Source organism: Lepus europaeus, chromosome 22, assembly GCF_033115175.1.
Source record: "Lepus europaeus isolate LE1 chromosome 22, mLepTim1.pri, whole genome shotgun sequence".
Taxonomy (NCBI): domain Eukaryota; kingdom Metazoa; phylum Chordata; class Mammalia; order Lagomorpha; family Leporidae; genus Lepus; species Lepus europaeus.
The window spans coordinates 34,824,424-34,834,362 of NC_084848.1; the positions used below are offsets into that span (position 1 = coordinate 34,824,424).

Sequence of the window (9,939 nt, forward strand, 5' to 3'; positions counted from 1 at the left end):
CCCGGACTGCGGAGCCGGGATCCCGCTGCCCGCACCAGCAGCTCGGAGCCCCGCAGCGCCCGCCGCACCGGCCCCCTCGGTCCCCGGGGGCCGGGGACTTCGGCTGCGAAGGCGCTGGGGCCTGACATCCCACGGGGCCGGCCCGGCTCCCCGGGGGGGAGGGGGGGGACACGCGGGAACACCCCAACCTCCAGCAGCTCTCAAGGGTTGTAAGATGCACCCCCCCACACACACACACACACCCCGGTCCTCCTCCTCAAGCCTCCTCTCCCCCCGAGGCCGCAGTCAAGCGCCAACCATCCCAGGCGAGAAGCCTGAGGCGAGTGGCGGACAGCGGCCGCGGCCGGCCCCCGGACCTCCTGCCCCGGTTACCTGTGAGGACTCCGACGCGGATCTGATGGTCGTGGTTCGTGAGGATCATTCCCTCGGACGCCATGTTTCCCAGCGCAGTCACCGCACTGACAGGAGCCCGGAGAAGCCGGAGCCCGGAGCGCGCGGGCCGGGAGCGCGCTCGCCTCGGAGAGCGCGAGACCGAGGGCGCCCGGGGAGCGCGAGGAGAGCGGGCCAGCGGCGGGAGGCGGCGGGGCGCTCGGTGGCCTGCGTGGGGGAGAGGCCGCGCCGCGAGCGCGCGGGTCCGCGGGAGGGGCGGAGTCGGGGCGCGCGGCCACGGGGCCGGCCCGGAGGCGGCGAGCTGGGGCGGGGGGCGCGCGGAGGCGGCGGCGCGAGGCCACAGGGACCCGGGGCGCTCTGCGGCGCGGGAGACCCGAGGCGGCGAGATGGCAAGAGACTGAGGGAGGTGGGGAGGGAGAGAGAGAGAGCACTCGCTCGGGAGGTCGCGGGGGCGGACTCAGGCACAGGGGCGGAGCTACACCCCGAGGCGTGGAACTCGTGGAGAGTGCGGGGCGGAGTGCGAGCGCGGCTGCCGAGGACTGGGAGCGGGAAGGAGCCGGCCCGGACGGAGTAGGACCGCGGACCGCCGCTGGGCGCGCGAGTAACGCGGGATTGGCTGAGAGAACGCCGAGCGGGTGCGCGCGAGGCACGAACGCAGCCTCCGCCGGGCCCCAGGCAGAAGCAATCCCCGGCCGAGCCCGGCGCCTCGTCGCTCGTCCGCTGCCCCTGAGGGACGGCGCTCGCCGGCGGCCCGGCAGCTCGGAGGGAGCGCGCCGAGGCTGTCCTCGCAGCCCTCGGGAGCGGTCGGTCGCCCCGCCGGAGGCGCCGGGGAAGCTAGCGGGGGCTTGGAAAGCCGCGTGGGTGGCGGAAGGGAAGCTGAGGAGACGGAGCCCGCCGCGGGCGGACAGAGCGGTGTCCTGTCCCGCCTCATCTTGGGCGCCCGCTCCCTCGGTCAGCCGCCCTCAGGAGTCCCTGTCGGGGTCGGTCGGTACCGGACGACACCGCGAGAGGACCTGCCTGCCTTCTGCTCCGCCCGCCGTCCCATAGTCTGGTCGCCGTGAGCCCGCGCTCCACGACCTTGCTTTCCTCTCCATTCGCTTCTCCCACCTGCACCACAGTCGGTTGCCGCGGCAATTGAGTGTTTCATTGCAGTATTTGTGAGAGACGAGGTTACCCTGAAAATAGCTTTTGCTGACACTTATTCCCGAGTGCCTTTCATAAAATGTGTTCTTAATCACCTGTGGCTATTTTTGTAGGTCGCTTAGTTACTTTTTTTCTGGCCTCTCCAACTTCTATGATTTATGTCTAGAGTTAGAGATCTTCCATCTGCCGGTTCGCTGCCCAGATGGCTGCAATTTTGGGGACTGGGCCAGGCCAAAGCCACGAGCCAGGAGCTTCACCCAGGTCTCCCACTTGGTTCCGGGGCCCAAGCACTTGGGCTTCCTCTTTTGGTTTCCCAGGCGCATTAGCAGGGAGCTGGATCAGAAGTGGAGCAGCCAGGACCTGAACTAGAGCCCATATGGGATGCCGGTGCTGCAGGTAGCAACGTAACCGGCTGAGCCACAGTGCCATCTCCTGTAAGCTTTTCTGTCCAACTGAAACATGAAATTGCTCCCTTGAAGGTTTACAGTTTTATGGATTCCATTTTAAATGATGGAAAGGACAAAGGAGATGCTGGGTGGAATTGAAGTAAATAAAAGTGAATGTTTTAATTGTATTTTTTATTTGTTTGAAAGACAGAGACAGGTCTTCCTTCCACTGGTTCACTCCTGGTATATTTGCAATGACCAGGGCTGAGTCAGGCCAAGAGAATGGAACTCCATAAGGGTCTCATGGTTGGCAGGAACCCAAATAATTGAGCTGTCAATTCTTGTGTGTGTGTGTGTGTGTGTGTTTTGACAGGCAGAGTGGACAGTGAGAGAGAGAGGCAGAGAGAAAGGTCCTCCTTTGCCGTTGGTTGACCCTCCAATGGCCGCTGTGGCCAGTGCACCGCGCTGATCGGAAGCCAGGAGCCAGGTGCTTCTCCTGGTCTCCCATGGGGTGCAGGGCCCAAGCATTTGGTCCATCCTCCACTGCACTCCCGGGCCACAGCAGAGAGCTGGCCTGGAAGAGGGGCAACCAGGACAGAATCTGGCGCCCTGACCGGGACTAGAACCCGGTGTGCCGGTGCCACAGGGCGGAGGATTAGCCTAATGAGCCATGGCGCCGGCCAAAGCTGTCAATTCTTACATCCCAGGGTGTGTATTAGCAGGAAGCTAGAATCAGAGACCCACTTGGGACTGGAATTGCATCCAAGCATCTGAAGCTGTGTCTCTACCACTGTGCCAAACATTTACCCCAGTTCATGGATTTTTTTTAATGGATGATGTATATTGCTAATATTTTTGGTAGTTTATTAAAATTTTAAACCAGATCTGACATGTTTCTAGATCCTGGTGGCTAATAGCATCTTGACTAGTTTCAAAATGAGGGATATGTCTAAAGAGAATGAGTTCCTTTATCTGAAACTAAAGTTGAAGAGCAGATAGTTGGTTACCTACATTCTTACCTTTTTTTAAATATTAATTAATTTATTTTAAAGGCACAGTTAAAGAGAGGCAGAGAGAGAGAGAGGTCTTCCATCCACTAGTTCACTCCCCCAAATGGCCGCAATAGCCAGAACTGGGCCAATCTGAAGCCAGGAGCTTCTTCCAGGTCTCCTACATGGGTGCAGGGGCCCAAGGACTTGGGCCATCTTCTACTGCTTTCCCAGGCCAGAGCAGAGAGCTGGATTGGAAGTGGACCAGCCGTGACACAAACCAGCAACCATATGGGATGCCAGCCCTGCAGGTGACAGCTTTACCCACCATGCCACATTGCCAGCCCCTATTCTTACCTTTTTAACCTATCTTTTTCTCTAGGGTATTCCATTTTAAATAATTAAAAATATCTTGAACTTTTAAAAAGGTAAAGTTCTAGACCTGCCCACCACCAGGTTTTGTGACTTTAAACAAGTTTGGACAGCCCCATCACCTTTTAAGTAAGGTGGTAGACTAAATTAGTACCCATTAAGTAAAATGGTACACTTAAAATGCACCCTTTCAGCATAGAGTATTCCATAATTATCATGGAAGGAAAGTGGCTTTTTTGTTTCACAAATTATTAGTAGAGGACAAGGGACTAAGTTTTTGCATGTACTTCACTTACTGACTCACATATGTTTAACCGTACTTGATCTCTGCGAGGAATTGCTCTTGATCTCATGAATGACTGTTTTAATGTGCTAAGATGCTGCAACTAGACTCTGAGAGGTTGGGGTCAGGTTCCTGCAATCACTGAAATGTGGAAGGTGGAATGCCTCCAAGACAGGTTGTTTCTAGCATATAAGGAACTGTAGCAGCTTGGCTGTGAATAGTGTCTGTTGTGTGTGAACAGGGTGTGATGGCAGCATGGCCTCAAGGATAGATGCAATGGCTATGGCTCCTGAAGCAGGGCATACACTACCAGTGGCTCTAGGTTCAAGGTGATTCTATAAAGCGGCAGCTTAGGTTGTGGGTGCAGGAGGGGCACAATGTGGGCGCCTCTGATGGAGTATGGCTGTGTGAGCTCCAGACATGTGTCTTAACAGCCCCAGGAGCCTGTGAGGACTGTAGAATTCTCTAGCAGCAGAAGACTGTAGGTGCCCATGGTAGTAATGGAGGCTCCTGGGGGACCGTTCACCTTTCCCACAGGAGGAAAGCCCTGGCCGGGAAGGCAGAGTGACAGAGGCGGTGTTTTGTTCTCTTCTCGGTGTGGCCATCTTAGTTCCTCTGTTCCGCTGGGTCTCTGTTACTTTTCTGCTCTACTCCAGAGCTCTCCCTCAGTTGCTCCAGTCTAAATGAGGTTGTCTGTTCGTTGTTTGGGTACGTTTTTGTGGGGCATACAGGTGTTAAGTCCCTGTCTTCAACCATGTTGCTAACATCTCAATTAGTATTTGCTTTTTTTCTCAGCAGGGATCTGTGTACAATGCTTTCAGTTTTTAGTATAAATCAAGAAAAGAGAGTCTCAGGCCTGAACACTGAAGATGAAGGTTGTGACCTTTTTTAAAAAAAAAGTCAAATGAATTATGCTTTTCTTAAAATATTATTAATTGGTTTCCATATAATTAAAAGTTAGCTTAAAGCTCAACTTACAAGAAAAAATATTGTCACGATAAAAGCAGTTTACAAAAAGAAACTTATCTTTTTGACCCAAGTAATATCATTTATTCCCAGGTTGACTAATAATTATGAGGAACTAGTTTATAGGAAAGTTGACTTTATGTTTTATACTAAAAGTGAATCTTAAATAAAAGTTTTAGATATTAAGAAGCATAAGTGAATTTGTGAAAGATGCAGAAGATATGGATTTTTCAGTTATCCTGAAAATTCTCATTTGATAATGTAATTATTTTTTATTTGAAAGGCAGGGTTACAGAGAGTGAGCGAGATCTTCCATCTGCTGGCTCCCCAGATGGCTGCAATGGCCAGAGCGGGGCAGGCTGAAGCCAGGAGCCAGAAGCTTCTGGGTCTCCCACATGGGTGCTAGGGCCAAAGACTTGGGCCACATTCCACATTCCACTGCTGTCTCAGACACATTAGCAAGGAGCTGGATCGGAAGTAGAGCCTCCAGGACTCAAATCCTAAACTGGAGCCCATATGGGATGCTCCCGTTGCAGGTAGCGGCATTACTTGCTACACCACAATGCTGGCCCCAGTCAAGTTATATTATTTTATTTTATATTTATCTTCCTGTCTCCTGCTGTGGAATTGATTGGGTGTTGAATAAGTCTCATTCAACATAGAACCTTGGGGGCTGGCGCAATGGGTTAAAGCCCTGGCCTGAAGCCATATGGGCGCCGGTTCTATTCCGGGCTGCTCTGCTCCTCTTCTGACCCAGCTCTCTGCTATGGCCTGGGAAAGCAGTGGAAGATGGCAGAAGTCCTTGGGCCCCTGCACCTGTGTGGGAGACCCAGAAAAATCTCCTGGCTCCTGGCTTCAGATTAGCACAGCTCTGGCTGTTGCAACCATTTGGGGAGTGAACCATCGGATGGAAGACCCCTCTCTCTCTGTCTGTAACTCTTTCAAATAAATAAAATAAATCTTTAAAAAAAATAGAACCTTGTTCTTTTCCCATTTCCTAATGTTTGATGACTAAATGTAGAATATATGAAGCAATAGAGACTTTGAATTGGTAGAGCTGCAGGCCCCTCCCAAGGTGCCAGAGGGGCTGGTAGAAATTTGTGTTGGATTACAGGAATTGCAGAAACTTCTATTGAAAAATTAGTTACTGCCTAACATGACAATAGTTCACAAAAACAACCATAAAACTGGATTTTCTGCCTAGATTTAAGAGTGTAAGATAGGGGCTGACACTGGCGTAGTAGGTAAAGTCACCACCTGCAGTGCTGGCATCCCATATGGGCACTGGTTCAAGACCCAACTGCTCCACTTCTGATCCAGCTCTGTACTGTGGCCTGGGAAAGCAGTAGAAGATGGCACAAGTCCTTGGGCCCCTGCACCATGTGGGAAGACCCGGAGGAAGCTCCTGGCTTCATATCGGCGCAGCTTCGACCATTGCAGCCAATTGGGGAGTGAACCAGCGGATAGAAGACACCTCTCTCTCTCTCTCTGCCTCTCCTCTCTCTGTGTAACTGACTTTCAATTAAATAAATAAATAAATCTTTTTAAAAAATGTTTCTTTCCAAGGAAGCCGTGTAAAGTTACAGGTAGAATACAGAGTTAAGGCAAAGAATGAGAAAGTAAACTTTAAAAAAAAAAAAAAGAGTGTAAGATAAAGACATTACAAACTGTCACTTGCCCTCCTAAAGGCAACTCTGAGGTGAAATGATGGCAAATATCCTTGGAAGAGCTAGAAAGTAAAGATAAATAAATGTGAAAGGCCTCTGAATAGTACTCCCCAATGTTAATTTGTAAATATATTGCTGATAGGAAAGGGTTTTCCCTCAGTTGACCTTGAAATTGAAAAGTATCTCCCGAGTACAACAATATGAGGGGTTTTGTTCTCAGAGACATTATTAGACTATTATAGCTACAAGTAAAATTGTAGTGATGTTTCAATCCCAAAGACTTTGGGATTACTAATTCAGTTTCCAATAGCTTGATTTGGAGATGGGAGTAGCCTGCATAGAGACATATTTCAACCAAACTGGAAGGTAGATACTCTGTAATTTAATTGATTTATCAGTCTCTTGAATTAGTCTCTGATTTTTTGATAAGTTAATGGAATAAATTTATACCCACAAAAATGATATCCACCAAATTCCAAGCTTATGTGAATATCAGCCAACCTGATAACTTTTACATTGCCATAGATGAAAGAGTGCAATGTCTAGTCTTAAAGACAAAGTAGCGGCTGGCGCCGCAGCTCAATAGGCTAATCCTCCACCTGTGGCACTGGCACACCAGGTTCTAGTCCCGGTCAGGGCGCCAGATTCTGTCCCAGTTGCCCCTCTTCCGGACCAGCTCTCTGCTGTGGCCCGGGAGTGCAGTGGAGGATGGCCCAAGTGCTTGGGCCCTGCACCCGCATGGGAGACCAGGAAAAGCACCTGGCTCCTGCCTTCAGATCAGCGCGGTGCGCCGGTTGCAGCATGCTGGCAGCGTCGGCCATTGGAGGGTGAACCAACGGCAAAGGAAGACCTTTCTCTCTCTCTCTCTCTCACTGTCCACTCTGCCTGTCCAAAAAAAGCATAAAAGAGTACAGTGTTTCAGTTTTGTGTTTTGAAGAAACTGGAAGGTTGAAACATTTGAGAGAAAGATGAGAAACCTGATAATGAACTTATAATTTCAATATTTTGGGAAGACAAATAATTTTTAACAAGTTACAAATTTCTGCTAGCAAGTAAACTATTTTATTTCATGCCTTAGCTAAAAAACAAGCAAGAATGGGGGTAGGTTATCTATTCTAAAAACTCATTATCATGGTAAAAATGGCAATATAATTTTGAAGGGGAATCAAAGGCTCTGAGGTTAAATAACTAGTTCAAGGTAGTCATTGGTAGAGGTATTTTATATTCCTGTCATTTGTTCTCATTGCTGTGTCTAGGCCAAATGACTTGGAAAATCTCTCAGGACTGCCAAAGACTTTAAGAGATTAAATAGATACAGAGGTAGCTTTCTTGAAACAGAGCGTGGATTGCATACTCAGCTAACTCAGTTGGTAGAACATGACACTAATCATTTTAGGTCTGTAGACCCTGCTGTTTTTGTGGATGGAGAGGAAAGATAGAAATCAGATTGAAAGATGAGCTGGCAGTAATAATACCTAGGCTCTGGTAACCAGCTCTGATCCCAATGAACTGTGGGACATTGGACATACTTTCAATGTATCTGAAAACCTGTTTCCTCTTTTATGAAGTGAAGGAACTTTATACTTAAGTTTCTTCTAATGCCAAAATTCTGTTATTTCTTATAAATCTTTTCCAGTCTAAAAATATGTTTTTAGAGCTGGTCTTGTGACACAGTGGGTTAAACCACCGCCTGCAATGCCAGCAACCCTTATGAGCACCAGTTGTCTTAGCTCCCTGCTAATGTGCCTGGGAAAGCAGCAGAAGGTGGCCCAAGTGAAGCTCCTGGCTTTGGCCTGCCCTGTCCCCCTGCCCACCACCACCATTGTGGCCACTTGGGGAGTGAACCAGTGGATGGAAGATTCTCTATCTATCTTTATCTCTCCCTATCTCTGTTATTCTGCCTTTCGCATAAAAAAGTAAACATTTAAAATAAATGAGTAAATGAAAGTACAATTTCTGAACTTTACCTTTAAAATGTACCTTTACAGATTTAAATTGAACTTGGGAGAAAGAAGAATTTATATTGGTTGGCTTACTTTGATCATTACCAGGGATTCTTTTGGATTATGAAATGTGTTGTGACAACATTCTTGTATTGATGTGAGATAGGAAATTAATGACAACTTAGAGTAAACAAACAAAAAAAAAAGATCTGAACTTCTCAGGAAATACAGTAAAATCTAATGGTAATTTACACATGATGGTATTGAGACATCTGGGACTTGGCAATCAACTTTCTGTTGCCTTATGTCATTTACTGAGCCTTGGTTAAATCCCAGACACTGTGTTGGGTGTTAAAATGAAAAGATGGGGGCCTACGTTGTGGTGTACAGGTAAAGCCACCAGTCCTGTGAGGCAGGCATCTCATATGGGCACCGGTGAGTGTCCCAGCTGCTCGACTTCAATCCAGCTCCCAGCTAATGGCCTGGAAAAAAGCAGCCAAAGGTGGCCTATGAGTCTGGGACCCTGCCACCCCATGGGAGACTCAGAAGAAACTCCTGGCTCCTGGCTTTGCCCTGGCCCAGCCCTGGCTGTTGCCGCCATTTGGGGAGAGAACCAGAGAATGGAAGATTCTCTCTCTCTCTCTCTCTCTCTCTCTCTCTCTCTCTCTCTACTTTTCTCTCACTTTCAAATAAATAAATAAATATTTTAAGAAAAAAATGAAAAGATAAACAAGATATAGTCCTGAGCCTCAAAGAGCCCATCATCTGGTGAGGGAGATAGCTGAGTAAACCAAGAATGGGAACATAGTTCATTAAATGCTATGACAGAAGTAAGAGACCCTTGTGTGCAGTGGTTCTCAAACCTGGCACACATTAAAATTTCCCAAGGGAAGACCTTCAAATAGTACAGTTGCTTTTGCCTTATCCCTTAGAGATCATGGTTTAAATGATCTGGGAATGGACCCAGGTCATTTAAAGGCTGTTTCTCAAACCCCACAAGGAAATTCTAATATGCAGCTGGGATTGAGAATCCCTGAGACAGAAGGAGACCCAACTCAGTTGTTAAGAAAAACAGATAATGGCCAAGCAGACAAGGAGAGCTCTGTGCAGGGAGGTAGTAGAACTCATGGTACATCCGGGGAGCTGGAGGTGATTCTGTAGAGCTCAGTGTAGGAGGACGTGGGGAAGGATGAGACGGGATGTAGGCAGGAGGCAGGTCATCTGTGGTCTGTGATGGAGTTTGGACTTTATAACAAAGTTGATGGACAAACCATGATGGCATTATCTTTTAGAAAAGATAGCTTCAGGGGCTGGCACTGTGGCTTAGTGGATAAAGCCACTGCCTGTGGTGCCAGCATCCCACATGGGCGCTGGTTCAAGTCCTGGCTGCTCCACTTCCGATCCAGCTCTCTGCTATGGCCTGGGAAAGCAGTGGAGGATGGCCCAAGTCCTTGGGCCACTGCACCTATGTGGGAGACCCGGGTGAAGCTCCTGGCTCCTGGCTTCGGATTGGCACAGCTCCAACCATTGTGGCCAATTGGGGAGTGAACCAGCAGATGGAAGACCTCTCTCTCACTCTGCCTCTCCTTCTCTATGTAACTCTGACTTTCAAATAAATAAGTAAATCTTAAAAAGAAAAGAAAAAATAGTTTCAGCAGTACCATGGAGGATGGATTAGAGCAGGAATGGGGAACCTTTCTTCTGTTAAGACATATTTGGGTATTTCTAATATCATTCATGGGCCGTACAAAACTACCAACTTAAAAATTAGCCTGCAGTAGATTTATTAAATATCGAGTC

General features: G+C 48.6%; 1 protein-coding gene across 2 annotated transcripts in view; it reads right to left on the reverse strand.

Annotated features, from left to right (window-relative positions):
• GPHN (gephyrin) overlaps positions 1-550 on the reverse strand; it is a 539,761-nt gene extending 539,211 nt beyond the window's left edge. The window contains exon 1 of one of the 2 annotated variants that reach the window (XM_062181321.1): positions 373-550. In XM_062181321.1, coding sequence (XP_062037305.1) covers positions 373-436 — 64 coding nt within the window. In that variant the 5' untranslated portion in view covers positions 437-550. The remainder of the gene's footprint in view (positions 1-372) is intronic. The other variant, XM_062181322.1, reaches the window with a different exon arrangement.
• Between the last annotated feature and the right edge of the window lie 9,389 nt (positions 551-9,939).